At 38.6% G+C, this 18,671-nt stretch overlaps 3 protein-coding genes across 5 annotated transcripts; 2 read left to right on the top strand and 1 right to left on the bottom strand.

The window, feature by feature from the left end:
• The first annotated feature begins 874 nt into the window (after nt 1–874).
• On the top strand, nt 875–7,711 carry rab41 (RAB41, member RAS oncogene family). Of its 3 annotated transcripts, none has more exons than XM_074673708.1 (8): nt 875–1,066; nt 2,171–2,229; nt 2,316–2,369; nt 2,663–2,768; nt 3,693–3,804; nt 4,240–4,333; nt 5,449–5,515; nt 5,721–7,711. In XM_074673708.1, the coding sequence occupies exons 1-8, from the start codon at nt 988–990 to the stop codon at nt 5,783–5,785; spliced, it is 636 nt and encodes a 211-aa protein (XP_074529809.1). In that variant the 5' UTR covers nt 875–987; the 3' UTR covers nt 5,786–7,711. The 3 variants fall into 3 exon arrangements, with proteins under 3 accessions (XP_074529809.1, XP_074529808.1, XP_074529807.1); XM_074673707.1 differs by lacking the exon at nt 2,663–2,768 and adding an exon at nt 3,242–3,347 and having other exon boundaries at nt 883–1,066; XM_074673706.1 differs by lacking the exons at nt 2,663–2,768; nt 4,240–4,333 and adding exons at nt 3,242–3,347; nt 4,739–4,832 and having other exon boundaries at nt 887–1,066.
• Nucleotides 7,712–9,380: 1,669 nt separating this feature from the next.
• On the top strand, nt 9,381–14,207 carry stard14 (START domain containing 14). The gene is made up of 6 exons (XM_074673705.1): nt 9,381–9,768; nt 9,868–10,015; nt 10,544–10,647; nt 10,770–10,887; nt 10,974–11,026; nt 12,889–14,207. Exons 1-6 carry the CDS (start codon nt 9,598–9,600, stop codon nt 13,093–13,095), a joined length of 801 nt encoding a protein of 266 aa, XP_074529806.1. The 5' UTR covers nt 9,381–9,597; the 3' UTR covers nt 13,096–14,207.
• A 40-nt stretch (nt 14,208–14,247) lies between these two features.
• Nucleotides 14,248–18,595, bottom strand: pdzd11 (PDZ domain containing 11). Its single transcript, XM_074673709.1, has 6 exons — nt 18,502–18,595; nt 17,830–17,927; nt 17,048–17,188; nt 16,830–16,928; nt 16,276–16,336; nt 14,248–16,072 (listed from the first exon to the last, which is right to left on the bottom strand). The coding sequence occupies exons 2-6, from the start codon at nt 17,920–17,922 to the stop codon at nt 16,038–16,040; spliced, it is 429 nt and encodes a 142-aa protein (XP_074529810.1). The 5' UTR covers nt 17,923–17,927; nt 18,502–18,595; the 3' UTR covers nt 14,248–16,037.
• Nucleotides 18,596–18,671: the final 76 nt, after the last annotated feature.

The raw sequence follows: 18,671 nt of genomic DNA, 5'->3' as shown, positions 1-18,671 counted from the left end.
AACAGCAAGTGAGAGGAAAAAACCCCTCTCTGCAAGAGAACACAGAACACAAAGGAACTCATGAAACAGAAGAACAGCAGAGTGTTTCCATGTCACAACAATGTTCTCATTCCCCTTGTAAAAATACAGTTTTACTAGGAATTCCCTTAAAAGTTGCGTATATGAAGAGTCTAAACTTCAGAAGCTGTTGTAGCAAAAAAAATAATAATAATAAACATGGATTTTACATTTGTCTTAATTGAAGAAAATGTATCTTAGTGTAGAACGTATGCCTTTTCATATGATGTGTTAACAATAAAATGGACAGCATTATTTATCTCTAATTAATATTGCTGTGTCATTAGCCATAATGTTTTGTGATGATTGTACAGCTGTGGGTGCAATTTCCACTGAGATCCTGTTCAGTGTGTTCGTCATGAAAATAAATAAACACAGTGTTTCCCCATCTTGTCTATATATTTTTTTCATTTGGTCCTTTTTAGACAGGATGCTTCAATGTACAAAAAGATGTGTTTCATAGTGATTGCACATTCTAAAAATACTGAATTTCAAAGTAGCACTGGGGACTGACAAAAACAATATTCTTAACTCACATTTATACTGTTTTGAAAGGCATACTCGTCTTAAAACGATGAATGGCATAGAAAGCCACATCACGCTTTAGTCTGGCAAAATATTTTACCTACCTTCAATAAATATCAAGCTTTATGTACTCGCAGTAGGCTGACAACGAAGCGGCGAATTGCCCCTGTCAAGTAAGAAACATTACTGCTACAAACATCTCTAAAAACACATGAAAACTTCACATACTGAGTGTTTTGTCTCTCGGTGCTTGCCTCTTGGTTGCGCTATTTCACGCTTTCCCGTTTTAGAAAACAATAGCGCCAGCCAGAGTTGGATAAAGATACAGTACTTGCTCCTCTCCGGTCTAGACATCACATCATTAGCCAAGTCAGCTAGTTAGCTGCTTATTTTTTTTATATCAAAATGTCAACTACGACCGGCGGCGGGGAGTTTGGCAACCCTCTCCGAAAGTTCAAGCTCGTCTTTCTTGGCGAACAGAGTGGTAAGCAGAAAGAGGTCCACTTAAAATTACTTCTTATTCTGTCGGATGTTGGGAATATGTCAGAAGAAATGGCTAATACTTAACGGAGCCAACTAGCTTCTGTGGCTAGTTTGCTGTTGGCTAGCTGGATAAAAGTTACCCAGTAAGCACCCACCGGTAGTGATTTCGCGATGCGAGAAGTCTTTCTGGATGCTAAAGTAGTCCAAAGAGGGAAATAAGTGTGAGTGAAGATGATATTATACAACTATCACAGTCGTTGTGATGTCATTGCTTAGCTTACCATGGTGAACTGCTAAGCTAGCAACAAATCTAGACTGGACCGAACACCAGTCAATCGTTTAATATTGTTAACGGTTTCGATTAACCTTTAGATTTATGCTTTGCTTGTTATTAGCGTTGTTCAATCTGAGGTCATCCGTTTGTGCTGCACTAACATCGCTCTACAGTGTTACCGTTGCTAACGCTAACGCTAGCCGGTACAAATCAACTTGCAAGTAGATAGCTAGCTTGGCTGGTTCTGGTATACACTTCCTAATTTAAATGTGGATTTAAGTGTTTAGATTTACACTATTTATACATTTGCTGCGGTACATACGTGTTATATTGTTTACTTTATCTCTTCTGTCATATTGAGTTAGCGCTTTCAACTCACTAGCATTTAGCTTCTCACGGCTTGCAGAGCCACGTCGGCGAATGGGAAGGGTTAACGTTTTGACGACTCGGCCTTTCCCCAACCATTTAACATCAGCTCTCTGGGACTAACAACGACATTGTTTTTGTCGGGGAAAATGATCATTGGGTCATTTATGTCTCTAATCACTAAATTTATAAGAGAAGTTGAGCCGTTTGTCATTTTCTTAATTTCGAGGCTCCACCCATACTGCCAGCTCAGCGTGTGGGTTCAGCAGTCCACATTGCATCAATGATTCAGAAAAATAGATTTTTACTCATGTAATGTCACGAGCCATGCTGATATCGTTTTAAGTGATATACTCACACAATGAATGAAACAGGATGGTAATAGTCTAGTCAAGATTAGTTTTGCTAGGTGAAGTACATCTGTAGATGATCTGATCTTAAGTATGTGTTTTTGTTTTTGTGCAGTTGGAAAGACCTCACTCATCACCAGGTTTATGTATGACAGTTTTGACAACACTTACCAGGTAACCACTATTAAAAAATGTGGGTTCAAATGCAAGTCTTTTTTTAATGCAATGTTATGTATTGACTGACTGATTTTTTTGTTCAGGCAACAATTGGCATTGACTTTTTATCAAAAACCATGTACCTAGAAGATCGCACGGTAAGCCCTGGACATTTCATTGTCATTATCATCAATCCCATAGTTGTAGATTTAAACTGTTGGAAAATCTAAAAGCATGCATTTGCTTTGGTAGTAGCCACCATTTATTTCCACTTCACCACTTCACATTGATTTCACATTCTCTTAGATTTTTCTGTTCATTTTGTTAGACATGTGATCATGTTATCAGTTACCATCATTATTTCAAGTTTTTGTTTCCCTCCCATCCCCTGGCTGGGTCATGACATGCCCCACTCCACACCTTCACTCATTCATTTCATGGCTGGCCACAGATTCGGCTGCAACTCTGGGATACAGCCGGACAGGAGCGCTTCCGCAGCCTCATCCCCAGTTACATCCGCGACTCAGCTGCTGCTGTGGTGGTTTATGACATAGCCAGTAGGTATCATGGCCTCACCTCACCTCCTCGTCCTTCACTCAATATGTGGAAGGACTTCAAAGAAGAGCTCTTACTAGCATGGCAAACACCACTGGACAGCATGATAACCCAGACTGTTTGCATCAGTCATGTGATACTAAAGCATCTCTGCTGCTATGTCCATGGGGTCTTTTCTTCCTAAAAGTTTTAACATATGAGGCTAGTGGAAGAAATTACAGAAAAATTCTCTAAGTAGGACCTCATGGGCACAGATTCTCTGAAACAGCACTAGATAATGACTCAGCAGGGCCTTCTTTAACATTTCTTCTTTTTTTGCATGCTGGCCATTTCTCCATTAAAGACCATTTTCATCTCTGCTGCTTGGCTTGCAGTTCCTTTATGTCTATCTCTTTTCTCCACTGCCTTGATCCAAACTTCCCCTCTCTTATCTCCACCTCCTTGTCCTTTTCTTTACCTCCGCTCCAATCTTCAGGTCCGACTCCAGCTTTGGGACACTGCTGGACAGGAGCGTTTTCGTAGCCTAATTCCCAGCTACATCCGTGACTCTACCATTGCCGTGGTTGTTTATGACATCACCAGTGAGTCAGGGCTGCCGTCTTAAACTTTCTGTAGGGATCCTGAGCGAATTGAAGGAAGCTATTTTAGCTTTCATGCTATTTTTTTTCTATAAATAAATAAACAATAACTTTCATTATCCCTTGAGTTAATTTTCTCTCTTTGAGCTCCTTCTCTTAATACTTTGCTGACTAACACAATAACTAATTAACACTTAGCGGTTAACTTAATGTCCTCTACCTTTATAATAAAGCTTTAACCCTGCTTTGCACACTTTTTACAATAGTTGACAAACCAAGTACATTGTTGGGCTGCATGTTTTAATCTGAAATGTAATGTGTGTGTGTGTGTGTGTGTTTAATCCACAGATCTCAATTCATTCCAGCAAACATCAAAATGGATTGATGATGTTAGAACGGAGAGAGGAAGTGATGTCATTATCATGCTTGTTGGGAACAAAACAGACTTGGCGGATAAGAGGTACACGGTTGTGTGAGATGTGTGAAAGAGTGTGTGATGATTTTAATTATTACATTAATATTGAGAGAAAATAGATCCTTTTTTAGCTGTACAACTGTAAGAGCCCTGTTTATTTAACACTAAGTGTAACAGCATATGAACTCTGCCAAAGCCCAGAATCCCACTTCTCTTCCCTTCAGTGCATCTCATCCAGTTTTAACTTATCATTCCTGGTTATTTGCATTCTCCAGTCTTTTTAAACATTATTTAAGCACTTTTATTTTATGTTTTTTGATTTCTTATGATTTGATCATTCTTCTGTTCCTTGCCTTCATTTTTGTTCACCTTTTCTGCTCTGTTCTCTCCATGTCATTTTGATTTTTTTGTGTGTGTGTTTCCCCTCAACATCACACTCCTCTCCCCTCCCTCCCTCCTCTCCCTGGGCAACCATGGCAGGCAAGTTTCTGTAGAGGCGGCAGAGAGGAAAGCTCGAGAGCTCAATGTGATGTACATAGAGACCAGTGCCAAGGCTGGCTATAACGTCAAACAGGTTGGTGTCCAGCAGCAACAGCAGGCGTAATACAGACAAATAGCCCCAACAGGCTTAAGGTCCTGTAGGTCAGGGAGGGTCAACCTGTTCCGTCTGGGATGTACTCTTCCTCCATGAATTCATTAAACAGATCAGTGTAGCTGTTGATTGAATGAGCGGAGTTTCTTTCTCTCAAGCTGCCTCATCTTTACTCAGTACAGCAGCTTCTGTCCCTTTGTCTACCTCTCTGTCTGTCTTCACTATAACTAAACTAACCTCCCTCTCCCCCCCCAAAATAAGAGTCTGTGTTGAGCTCTCTTTGTTTCTCTCTCCTCTCCTTTTCGGCTTCTCTTCTTTGCGGTGTGCCTTTCCATATCTATCTGTTCGTCCAACTCTCCCTGCCCCCCTCTGCTTCTACCTGAGCAGACAGATCACCACGGAGGAGGGCGAGCAGAGAGCTAAGGAACTGAATGTCATGTTCATTGAAACCAGCGCAAAGACTGGCTACAATGTCAAACAGGTAGAGACTCTGATCTCTAAAGGTAGTCAAGCTAATTCTGCCCTCACTTTTACTCTGCTCTTTTTCCACTCTTCCTTTTTTTTCTCCCTTCATTTGGCTGAACACAACATGTCTTAGCCTTCTCAGTACATTCTGTTATCAGTCGTGTTTTTCCTCCCACAGACTTTGCTTTATGAGTCCTCTTGGTCTACACAGGATTACTGCTGCTGGGTTTATTTTTGCTCAAGTTCTTTTTGTCTGATTCACTAACAATTTCAGCTTTTCATATAATGTATCTGTAAAACTAAAATGCATTTGCTGAGTGGAGGAGTTAGCACGGCAGCTTCACTTTCAAACTGTTATCTAAACCAGTGGTTAAAATCACATTTGGTATCACTGCTTTCATACCTGTTGTATTTGCCCATTATATAATGGTATTTATATAATATAAGTGTGACTTGTTTTATCCCAAATGACTTCCTGTCTAGAACTTTTTCAGCTCCAACATGTCATTCAAAGGGCATATGGTTTTATTTAGATAAACCTTTTCTGAATACATTTAACATTATAACAAACTCTTAAAAGGACCTTTTTGGATCACATTCAACTCTTAAAATCCTCTGACTTTGTTTTGCAGCTGTTCCGGCGTGTTGCTGCTGCATTACCTGGGATGGACAGCACACCTGAGAAAAGCAAAGAGGACAGTATCCTTTCAAAAGCTGCTTTCATCAAGCTCTGTGCCATGCCTTTAATACTATAATTACAAAAAGCAGGTAGCAGACATCTTTTACCTCACTCTGCAGAAAAAAGAGAACATCCAAGCAGAGATGGCTGCCAGTAGCACTGCAAAATTTACAGAAGTGAAATTTGCACAATCATCACCATTGTTTCTTGACCAAGTCCTTTCAGTGATCGACATCAAACTGGAGAAACAGCCAGAGATGACTGTCACCGAGAGCAGCTGCTCATGCTAGTACACCTCACCCTCACCCAGCCTGTCTCCTCCACACCAACAGCTTGTCTCTCAGTGGCCACGCTCTCCACCCATGGCACACTGCCACTGGGATGGAGGGCCTGTCTTTTTCTTTCCCTTCTCAACTCAGTGAGTTTTCAAATTAACTGTGTGGATGTGCGTTACTGTATTCAAACAGATTATCTGGAGAAAAAAGGTTCAAAAATTAACCTTTAAAATGAGGAATAATTTAAATGATATGTTCAGATTTTCATCCAGTTGCATGGCATTACATAGGATTGCAGACTGGCATAGCTAACCGCTCATGAGTTATTGCACAGTTTGGATTCTTAGTGCTGTTCCTCTTGTCCTTGTTGTAAAGTAATACTGCTTGGGATTATTTAAATGACTGCAAGGTTGAGTTCTAAGCCGTTTGTATTTAACTTCTTATTTTTAATGGAGATTTTGCCTAGAGCTGTTATATTTCAGATTATTTCTTGACTTTTTTTTCTTACCTTTAAGATGTAGGGCCCATATCTAGTCAGTAAATTTACATCAATGCTAACCATTGTGTCACTGTATTGAGATAAATTGGCCACTGATACTGTCAGTGTTTAAATCTAACCTGCTGAAGACTTAAACTGCCAAAATGCAAGAGTGTGTTGGTAGTGACACCAAATGTTAACCATCTGAGAACTTATTTGAATGGATGTGTAGCCGAGTAATAAGGAAACGCATATCCAGTGCCATCAAAGGGAAGTCACCTAAGATTCATAGAAAGCTACTAACCTGAAGCTAGCTGTCTGCATAGAAACTATAGCAATTGTCTTTCCGATGTAAAATTACTGCACGCATACTAACTTGTCTGAGGAGGAGTCTCAAGTTGTTAGATACCCCTGATGTTGGAAATTTAAAAAAAGCCAGTGTTACCTTTTTTCCACTCTGTTGGAAATTCGTCACTTTTGGTCGCTATGACCCAAACCCACCATCTCATCAATGATTTGTGTTGTGCTGATGACACTATTGCAAGAACATGCAGCATGCTCACCTTGCAGGATTTCTATGGATAAGAACACAGATGCCTTGCTTGTTTGTTCACCAACGTTGTGCACTGAATCAAGCCACAATATTGTAAAATATGAAAGAAGCCGGCTGACTGGTTCATGGCTTCACTAGTTGTTTTGTAGAGCTGGTAGATTCAAGGGTTTGTCCTCAGATAACGCTTACTAACACCATGCTGTAAAAAGTGCTGAGAAGTTAGCTGCAGTATCCTTCGCTGTATTGCTCTTGCCTGTGTAGGACTATGGGTTTAATGTGTTTATTTATTTTGTAACTTGGACATACAGATAACATTGTATGCTTGACCAAAAGTTCAGAAGCTGACACGCATGTTGGAAATTTATTTTATTTATTGTTTGCGTGTCTGCTGGGGTTCAACTGAAAGGCGATATTTAGGCCAATAACTTTTCTTGTGTGTGACACTGCTTAAAACTTAACTTTTTGCAGTGTGTAGTCAGTAACTTGGTTTCAGTCACAAGTAAAGTCTGCATCGTCTTGGGACATATACACACACACACTCGCACGCACACACTTACTCACACAGTGTAACACAAACCAACTAACTAGCCATAGCACAACAAAAGACACTAGTCATTTGCTGTAGCTTGTTTTGAAAGGTCCACGTTTTAAAAATGCAAGTATTTGATTACATTGAACAACCATTTTAACCTGAGCAGCTCTTCTATTACTTGTCACTGACTAAATACTCAGCTTTGTGCTCTTCTGGATTGTGTCTGTCCATTTGAAATATGCTGTCTACTCGTGTTTAGCAACGTTTGTGTGAATAATGTACTATTACTATCTGATGTATAAAAAGGAGAGTAAAAGAAACACAATTGTAGACCTATCACATGGAATAAAATAAAGGTATTTCACCAAAATTTAACAACTGGCATCTGTCTCTTTGTGAAGTTTTTTTTTTTTTCAGAAGGTCTCGATACAGATGCCTACGCTTATTCTTTGTTTTTTTTATTACAAAGTATTTCTATCATTTCACTGATCCCATAGCTCACACATACTGTCATTATGTTTAAATTGGCTAGGAAAATTGAGATTGCTCATCCCAATCTAAAAAGTGAGAACACACTTGTATTGTTAGTGGTGATGAGGTCTATCACATAATTGTACCAGATGTAGCCCAATGGATTTATTTTTCAACTGAAGGTTAATGCTAAATATAATGAAAGGCAGAACAGAAGAGCGCAGAAACCTGTCAGGTGAAGGTGTGTTAGTATGTTACAATTCACCAATGAAGACTGAAACTCACCAGGCCATGCATCACAGGTATAAAATGTCTCAGCAGGGAGGTGTGGCTAAGTGTGTACATGAGTTTGCACTTTATGCACACTTATGCTGCTAAGGTTTTGGAAAACCTGCTGAAATTAAGGGATTGAAAAATGCATAAATTTGGGTCAAGTGATTAAATCCACCAGCTATGAAAACACCCGTTTGTATTTGTTGTGGCCCTGAAATCTAATGTGATCCAAGTCAAGTTAGGATTCGTTTGTGTGGTCCTTCCATTACAGGAAAGAAGACTGCATAACTGGTCTGAGCCAAAGTTGATGTTTGTTTTTTCTACAATCCCATAAGTAAAATTGGGTAGATGTCCTAAGAAGAAGTTGAAGTCAAGATGATTATAAGTCTTTTGTTTACTTAATTTCTCATTTCCATATTCATTGATTTAACTTGGAGGAAAAAGTAGTTCTATCTACCATTTCTACACTGGGAAAGATATTCATGAAAGCATGGGAGAAAAACTTTCAAAAGAGATTGAATCACGAGTAAGATGGGTTTTTTAAGGTATTATTCAGCACAAAAGTTGAACTTTTTACACCACATCAGAGGAACACAGTTTCTTTTTTATGTAAGATTGGGTGAAAGAAAAACCAAACAAAAGATGTTTACAAATGCTCAAGTTAAAAACAGTAAATTTCAATGTTCTGGCTCACATTAATACAGGACAGAGAGGCCGGAGCAAGTAACAAGAAATATAGGTATACTAATTTATAGACGTTGGCTGAGAAAAAATGGTATATTATTATCATGTTTGAATAAATTAAAGAGTAAAAAAGCAGAGAAGTAAATAAAAATTCTAGTAAGTCACTAAAAAGAATGCAGTTCTGAACAATCTAGACTTTCTACAGATCAAAGGGGGGAAAGTGAGCTAGAATTATACATGTTGGTTCTTGCTTAGTTGGAAGGCTATGGATCTATCCATACATGTGTGGGAAAAAGTGAAGTGAGGTAAAAGGCTGAAGGTCATGATGATACATACAGCCTTAAATATTTCACATTTTAGTCATGGTTTTCTGACATAAAAAGTCGTGATAACACTCGATTAATCAACACTGAGCGCTTCACACATACCCACTCCCCCGAGCTCCCCTCATGTTTAGGACACTCATCATGTGGAGCCATGTTGTCACCGTTCATACTTTGACTCAGAAAATAACGTCGCTCTACAAGGGTCAAACATATTTCACACAACTATGTAAGATTAATTAATAATAATAGAAATAAATAAATAAATGAAAAATAAGGGAGGGGCCAGATGTTTCCTCACGCACCTGCGTAGCGCACCTGATTTCCGGAAGTGCACTGACGTCAGCGGGAGAGGCGTTGGAAGGAATGACAAAAATCCTGATTTACCTGATTGGTGGACTTCTCGTGTATATTAGAGTTGCCACAGTCAACAAAGGGTCAGACACTTTTCAAAGACACCGGACCGATCAGGGAAATTAAAGTTTTTTAAGGATATTTTCAAGACACCCAAAGATGTCTCATCAGCCGAGTATTTTACCTGATGAAGCGGCCTTCACTGACTTTAAAAAACAGTGTTTATCGGTTGGAAACTGGTCGAACAAATATGATAAATGTGGCATGCAAGTATGGGTTGAAGTTCCTCCAACTAAAGGAAATAACCCACAAAAAGTCCACAAAATAAAGGTAAGTCCGCAATTTGAGTCACTGTATCGCTGACGTGAACTCAACGTTGACTTGTTGGTTGTTTTAACACGTTGTACTTTGTGTGTGTTTGTGTTTTAGTGTAAAGTGACGATCAAAGATGTATCTGCTGCCACCATGTACGACGTCCTTCATGACGGAAAGTACCGGAAAAAGTGGGACCCAACCATGATTGAGAGTTTTGACATAGCTAAACTGTCTGCTAACGCTGATGTGGGCTACTACTCCTGTAAGGACTATGTTTTATTATCCCTCGAATCTTCATCAAGAAATAGATACTGAAATGGGGAAATCAGAGCTTTTATTATCAATTTAGGTTTAAAATGTTAATTAATCTTAGATTTTGTTGAAGCAATGTGCTGAGCGTTGTAATTTATTAAATTCAGTGATTATATAAGGGTGACATGGATCTTTATTTAAGTCATGAATTGGTCAGCAACATGACCATTTTCATCCAATTAGCAAGCTGTCCTGCACATCTTTTCCTACTTAACAAGATGTCTGCCTTTTAAATCATCTGTACTGAATGTGGAGTCATCCCTATAAACCTACATTTACATTTCACCCACTCTTGACACTTTTTTTTAAGCTGCCAAAGCCCTCAGGGATAGAGCAACAAAAAGCTTGTTGCCCAACCGTTGTATTTACTGTAATAACAAGGGCGCACTTGTTCAGTGGAAGGTTACAAACAGTGAAATAGTTCATGAAGGAAGTCAATGTACACAGTCTAACTGTATTTTTGTCTTTTTTCCTGCAGGGCGTTGTCCAGCTCCTATAAGAAACAGAGATGTTGTGAGTCTGCGCTCATGGCGGGTGATGGATGACGAGTACATTATCATTAACTTCTCAGTCAAACACCCGGTACGCGCCCCCCCCACACACACACACCCTCAGGCACATGGCAAACACTGACTGTAAATGTGTCATCTTTTGTGTCTTTAAATGATACTCATTATTTTGTGAAATTTTTCACCCAATTACAGGACCACCCTCCTCGATGCAACTTTGTAAGGGCCATTTCTATCCTCACTGGCTATTACATCAAGCCAACAGGACCAAACAGCTGTATCTTTATATACCTGTCACAAGCTGACCCCAAAGGTGAGCCCTGAATACATCATTATGTCAGGTTTAGAATTCCTGCCGTGGTTTCTTTTTAAAGTTTAACTTCATCTTTTTTGCTCTAGGTGCCCTTCCAAAGTGGGTGGTAAACAGAGCATCTCAAGCCATCGCTCCCAAGGTGTGTAACATCACACAACTCTTATCTTTTCAGTAACACTTTACCTCCAGTTAACAGAGTTTAAAAAAGGACAAGGTCCAAAACACACAAACTGTGACTGATGTGTGGGTTGGTGTGTCCATGAGGCGAAAAGAAGCATGTAGGTGTGTGCCATGTATGAGAGGAAAGTTTCATGTGTCTTAAAGGACAATGGCAACCATGGAAACCAAATTTAAGGGCCTGTCCTAGTAAGATTGCTGACAAAGAAGTACTTGAGCTCCAGCTTTTGCTCTCTCCTGGCAGAACTCGTTTACCAGGTTTCAAATCCTCTGCAGATTGAAACTATTCAGACTAAAGTGTGGCTGAGTGAGAGTGCTTTCACTGACTTTTGTCTTTTGACTTGACAGAAACCTTGACTTTAACGATTAATTCTTTAACCTAAATGCTTTAATATATAACTACAGCTTTTAAAATGGGAGTGAATGCACTGTTCCCTTTAGTAGGACTCTACTGTAAATCACTACAAGAGATCTCAACAAATTATAGGGAACAATGAGATTAAAAAGCTTTGAGATGCTAAATAATTGAATGGTCAGATACTGCTTTTAGTGAGTATCATCATTTGATTGTCTATTTTAGCTGGGCCAGGGTATGGGGTAGGATTATGAACATAACATTTTTGCTGATCAGCATGATTAGGGGTGTTGCTCCTCAGGCTTGTGGGGCTGTTCTGTGTTTCTCTGATTTTACATTCAGTATAAGAGATTGAGTAGGTTTACAACAAACTATCTTCTGATTCTGCTGGGCTGATTATTATTTTTTTATTGTTTAGTTTTGACGAGTCTTCCTGAAAAGGGAAAATCGCCCTCTTAGCACTTATTTGAAGAAATGGTTGGATGTGCAACCACCTTCTTTAAAACGACATGTGAAGTGCCCTAAAGTTGAAATAGATCATTTATGATGTGTGTTTTTGCTGTTTTTTTAAAACCCACAATCTCAGTTTGTCACTGGAGTAGACTGTTGACATGATGCAAAAGCTGTCCTGCAGCACTTCTGCTTCCCTCAGATGTGACAGTTGAGTCTGTTTTAAAATTCTGGGCATGCTCCCTATTAGCCTCCATTCAACAGCATTTTGAAATGAAAATGTAAAAAAATCTAGTAGCGGCTCCTTATCTAGAAACTGTAACAATATGTCAGATTCTCCTTCCTATTGACCTCCACTGTTGTTGGTGACGTGTATCTCAGCAGTCCCACCCTTCTTGATTCTGATTGGTAAGTGGTAAGGAAGTGACATTGGTGACCACAGTGGTGAACCAAAAGTTAAACTATTTTCAACATTGAGCATAAAGAATAGCAGGTCACAAAAATCATGCTGTGTACAGTATTTTGTTTTGATACAGAATTATCTGTGAAGTTGCAGATAATCTATATTATCAGTAGAAGTGTTAACTGTTTAAACTCTACCGAAAAACTCTACTAATGAAAGTTAAAATACTATGACCCAGCTTTCTTTGATGTGCAAATCTGCATGTACAGCTATTACATATGTCTGGTAATAAAATAATCAGTAAATTTATATCACGATGAGGGTTTTCCCTTCCTGTAATTGAAGTAAAAAAAAAAACAGGGCCTTTTTTGTGACTAAAGAAATGGCTCTGCATGTCAAAAAACAAAGCTAACCAGATCAAGGTCAGTCTGTATGAAATTCCGATAACAGTTGAAAATTCATAACCTTCATGTGAACAGTGCCAGAGCTACACACAGTTATACTCAAGAATTTGACAACCCGTGGCCAGCTTTATCTTCGTCTCTGTTGGTGACAAATAAAGGGTTTAGTTGATCTGAACTCTAGTAACATCTTCTCTCCACCTTCTCTTTTCCAGGTGATGAGGTGTGTACACAAGGCAGGTCAGGACTACCCTCAGTGGAAACAACAGAACTCCCCTGACGAGAAGCCTTGGCTGTACCCAGAGCAGAACACCTTACCCATGATGGACCCCAGCCTCCTGGCCATACAGAGAGCAGAGTCACTCGAAAATGTGGACGAGAGCTCAAAGGTGGATGCTCATGACAGCGAGGACAGCAGCTAAATCACAACACAGCAACGGGAAGAAGGTTGAGGGAGAGATTTGGGGGCGGACTCTTAAACCTAAAGACTTGTGACCTCCAATTTTCTATGATGTCGCCTTAAACTCTCCAATAATTCTTCTTTTTTCAAACCAGCGTGCCTTTATGGATGAGCAAGAGCATGAAGTGTTTACAGTCGTCGTAGCAGACAGAAATGAGCACAGATCAAGTTGCCGTTCACCTCAGTCTATGTTGAAGTAAGCTCAACATATCTCTAGTGTTTGCTGCCAAGCTTTTTTAAATGTTTTTTACAGTGTACAGACTAAGAGGTGTTTGGGTTTAATGTCATAGATGGAGCACTACATTTATAACAGGTCTTCTGTCGGGCCTTTTGCAGCTATGTAAAAAACACATTTGAAGTGAATTTAAGCATAGATGTCCACTTGTTGCTTTATGCCAAGTGACTATGAATGGAAGAAATCATGTGTTAGCTTTGTTAGTCATAGAAATAGATTTTACCCTTTTTTTATTTATCACAGATGAAAACACAAGAGACTGTTTTTGAGGTTACTCAGTTATTGCACGTTGATTCTCCAATGAAAAATGATCTAAGTGCAAATTTATAACGCGTCTAAGTAGTTTCTTTTTGGCTGGTTTGAAAATGATTAGGAATTGGCTTTTTGCATGTTCACTTTAACATATAAGGGTAAAGTGCTCTGGGTTTTTAGTGGAACTAACAAAACCCTTCAGTGTCCTCATTCTTACTGTTGGTTTTGTTTTGTTTTTTAATGTGAATATTTGATTAATTTTAGTCAGACATTGAATTATGCTATCTTTTGTTTCACCGCATAACACGGCTGAACAGTCTGAAGGTTGATAGTATTTATTTAGATATACTTAATGTAACTCTATCCCACTATCCCTAATTTAAGTTATTCAGACATGACTTGCATCATAACTTCTAGAGAGGATGAGTAGTTGATATCTGAGGATCTGGTCAAGTTGTATCAGCATGAAAAATTTCCATGTGCTTTGCATATTATGCTTTGAATACCACTCTCTTTGAAGGATTGGAATAACCATGAAGCTTATCTTGTATTTTATTTATTTATTTGAAATCACTGTAAGTTCAGATGAAGAGAAACATTGGAATGAAGCTCTACAGATGCTTATAAGGATTTTTATGTTTGATGTAAACAATGTCGGATGGCCTTGACTTTTTTTAGAAAATAAACCGCCCAGGTTTACATGCTTTGGAATTTGTCATTGTCATCTTATGAGGAATGCAGTCAGTCGGCTTCAAGAGAAACCAAGCCCCAAAGAGGAACCAGTCTGGCTACTTAAACCAGAGAAAGCCGGTCAATTTTCAGCTTTGTTTCAGGCTCTACAAAAAAACAAAGGTCAAGGTTACAGGGGTTCAAAGAACTTTAATTTCCATTCAACTGTAAATGTCAAGTGATACAAAAAAAGGATAGCACATTTAAGGCCATGATGTTCATCAGAAGGAAAAAACGTGAATTAAGAGTGTACAAAACAAGACATGTAACATACACAAACAAAAAACATACCGTGTACTAGCATAGTGCAGTTACATCCACATCCATCTGGCTGTTTAAATGTATGCACATATGGTGCCTATAAATATAAGCAGTTCTTTAAAAATGATTTTAAAAAAACACCTGACAAAGTCTTCAGTTGGAATAAAATACAGCCAGTATCAGGGCCTCCAGTGCACACCCGTACAAACAACCCTTTACAGCTCTTCTACCATAATAAGCTACAGGACTCAATGTGCTGTTATCATGCAATGAAATGGCATGTCAGAATCTATACTTGCTGAGATTGGCACCTGAAATATACAGTACACACACTTAATAACTAAAATATCACTCGGCAAGGGTAAAGTTTGAAATGAAAGTAATGCACCAGTCTACAAGCAGTCACTGAAGTATTCATCTGTACAATTTTATTCCTCCTCAGTTTATCTTTTTGTTAAATATTTCCTCAAAACTGGATTCATAGATTATTCACAGTGAAATCTAGGTCAGTGATACTAAAAATCTAATAGGAGTCTTGCACCATTATTTTCTCTTTCAATATATCATACAGTTAGTGTCAATGTGTAGTAACATCTGAGTCATATGATCAAGTTATACACTTATATACATTTGATTGCAAAACAACAAGCACATGCTGCTAAAATGATTGCAGTCAAACTGTATACAAACAGTAAAACTGCCCTGCAATAAATCATCTCTGTGAAGTTTTGATGTTTTTTTAAGTGATGTGATGAGTAGATGCCTTGCCTTTTTGGAGGCTATAGTTTTTAGTGTTTCATGATATATCACAGTGCAATTTAAAATAAAGTTTATCTACATTAAACAGTTTTTAAACATATTTTTATGGTTCCCCATATATACATTTGCAAATCAGGGTTTCATATATAACTTTTTTTGTATTAATATCATTAGTGTGTTCAGAATAAGCAAACACTCTCCTTTATGTGAATTCAACATCATTTAAGACTAAAGCAGGACAATTTTCACAAAAAAAAAAAGATTTGAGGAAAATTGAATAAAAAAATTCTAAATTTAATTATGCAGGAGATTTAAATGTTACGCTTGGCTGCAAAGTATGTATCAGTTACATAATTTATAATGTAAAATGCCATCTAAGATTCAGCTTTCGCCATCCTGAATTCCAAAAAGCTATTAAAGGACCTCTTTCCAAAACATCCCAATCACAATGTGTCACAGTGGATAAGGGAGTGATCAGAACCCTCAGAGAGAGAGGAATTTAAGTACAACAGATTAAATGCTGTCCTTACATGGCAGGACTTTGAATCAGTCTGTTAGTCATTTATCAGTCATCTTGAAGCCGAGGCTGAATAGAGGCCAGAGTCTGTGGGAGGAGAACTCATCACGCAGTCAACAACTCTCTTTCTACCTTTGCTCTTTGCTGCCACCTAGTGTACGGTCCTCTCCTTTTGCCGCTGGTAGTCTGAGAAAACAAAATATTTAAGCCACATTGGGGTGTCATTATTTAGTAAAACCAGCAAACAAAACGTAATTCAAGCTTTCTGTCATAGACTGTTCACTTTAATAAAGTTGCTCAATAATAATTTTGATCCCTCTAATATTTTCCTGAACCATCTTAACAACAGGAAAACAAAAAGTTATGAATACATAAACGCTTTCACTTACTGTAGGGAAAAAAGCGGACTCTCATCAGTATTTCTCTTGCTGTTTTCAGAATCTCTACAGCCTGAAGAGAAAAAGACATACAATTGAGTTAATAAATTAATTAATCAATCAATTAAATTAAATAAACATAAAAGAGAATTAAGTGTACAACACTAAAGGAGGAAAATGAAACTTTTGGGCTCACAAAATTTAGATATAGAAACAATGGTGTCTTCTCTGGGCCCAAGCAGATTGGGGATAGACTGAGACAAAGGGGAAAAGTCTCATGCTCTGACAAATCAAAATTTAACATTCTTTTTGGAAATCATAGACAATGCATCCTTCTCACTAAAACAGAGAGAAGGATAAACCAGCCTTTAAGCATAGCTCAGAGGTCAGCAGCTGTGATGATGTCAGGGGTATAAGTGCTAATGGCATGAGTACACACATCAGGGAAAGCACCATTAATGATGAACAAAATGAACAGGGTTAGGAGCAACATATGCTGCCATCCCGACAATGCATTTTTCAGGGAGAACCTTTCATATTTGATCAAACGTGTCTCTCCGACTCACTCTTGAGTGCTCTATATCTTGGAAATCAACTTCATTCACAGAAAGAACCTGATCTCCCTCCTGTAGACCTGCTCTGTGGGCATCTGAATCTGGAACCACCTGTAAACACATCACACACATCGTGCATGCACAGAAATCACAGATCACAATGTAAGATTATTTGAAAAGTAAATGCAAAAAGTATTAATGTAAAAGCTGTGACAGCACTTCACACACACCTTGGATATAAAGATCCCCAGCTGTGATGCCTTGCCCCCACGGATGTTAAAGCCCAGCTGTGCTCCTGGAGGTTTCTTCAGCACGATGGTACGAGGCAGAAACTGGGTGAGCTCATTGTTGTAGTCAGGGTGATGCACACGCTAGAATATACAATACTTAGTAAGTACTAATAAAAACCTATTTGCACATCTGATAGACTGTTAGCATGGAATTTATCATGACTGTGAGCTTAAAACCTACAAGTTCTGACCAAGAGACAGGATTTAATGCTCAGAAATCCTGAACGGTTTTCAGAGCAATGAAAATCTTCAGAAATGTTTGACCTCTACATTTTGGATACTGCTGGACTAGACAAACAAAACTTTTGTACAACAACTTCAACTCTATGTATTTGGCTTTTCACAGCTCTACGCAGAATCACGTCTGTTTCGTCTTAGAATCTTTTCAATCTTTCTTTGGGCCTTCCTTGACTCCTTGTCAAGAACTTTGACTCACTAATGTGAATGCAGGTCACTGTTTTGTTTTCAGTGCTCATTAGCTCCTCAACAGAAATAAGAGCACACTGGAAACAAACTATTACAGCTCTCTGTCAATGAAAAAAACGGTTCAACTCATTGAAAAAAATTCTATGACTAAGAGTCACTGGGCAACCATAAGAAAGATAAAGGGGGCCGTCTGCACACAGTGGTTAAAATCTTAACTTTTGATATCACCAAGATCTGTCCAAAGTCATGAATATTAAAGATCAAACATAGCACTGTTGCTCTTATGTGTGTTACACCTCCTGTGGGGGTATCCAAGCTGGTGGGTTCTCATAAGAAGGCAGGAAAACTACTGGGAGCTGGTAGTCATCGTAAGGAATCTTCTGATCCATTGTTTCTGAAAACACCACAAGAAAGATAATAAGGTGACAGTTGGGTCGCAGTGTTTACAATACTTCTCCCTCTCCAAAACAAACAAAAGACAACAAACCAAACATCTTAATGTCAACTTACAGGGAAAATAATATCATACTACACACAAACACTACAAATATTTATTCAGCGTAAATATCTAAGGTGTATCAAATGTAGATGTAGCGCTACTATAGACTACTGTAAATGACAGGGACGATGAGGTTATTGCGCAATATCCTGGTCCGTACTGACAGATCATTCTCCAGAGTAGTTACACCGAAACAGGAACCTCGATGCACGCGTCGATCAAACAATATATACAGTTTTGACTGAAAGTGAAACCGCCAAACATCGATATAAAGGGACAACCAAAATGCTAGCTGAAGTAAATGCTAGCTCAATAGCTAACTTTTAAACGAGACATCTTCTCTGTCTACTCCAAGGCAGCTTTAAATCCGCATTAACGATTGTCACAGAGTAAGATTTGATGGTTTAGGTACTGGAAACCAGTGGAATAAAACACTTATTAACTAACACAAATCAACAAATGAGCTCACCTGCCAGCTTGACGGCTAGAAACAACCACTTCTTCTAGCTCTTAACGGTGACAGGCTCAGAAAGCATTATCGCCACCTAGTGTAAAGGAGTGCTCATGACGCCCTAAAGTTCAACACAAAAAAAGTTTTTCACATAGATTGACTCTAAATTTCAAAGGGTGTTTCATATC

This window comes from Halichoeres trimaculatus, unplaced genomic scaffold (assembly GCF_033239565.1).
Source record: "Halichoeres trimaculatus isolate MK-OKI-2021-1 unplaced genomic scaffold, fHalTri1.1 fHalTri1_scaffold_7, whole genome shotgun sequence".
In the NCBI taxonomy this organism is placed as follows: Eukaryota; Metazoa; Chordata; class Actinopteri; order Labriformes; family Labridae; genus Halichoeres; species Halichoeres trimaculatus.
This window is presented reverse-complemented; position numbering and strand designations above follow the sequence as displayed.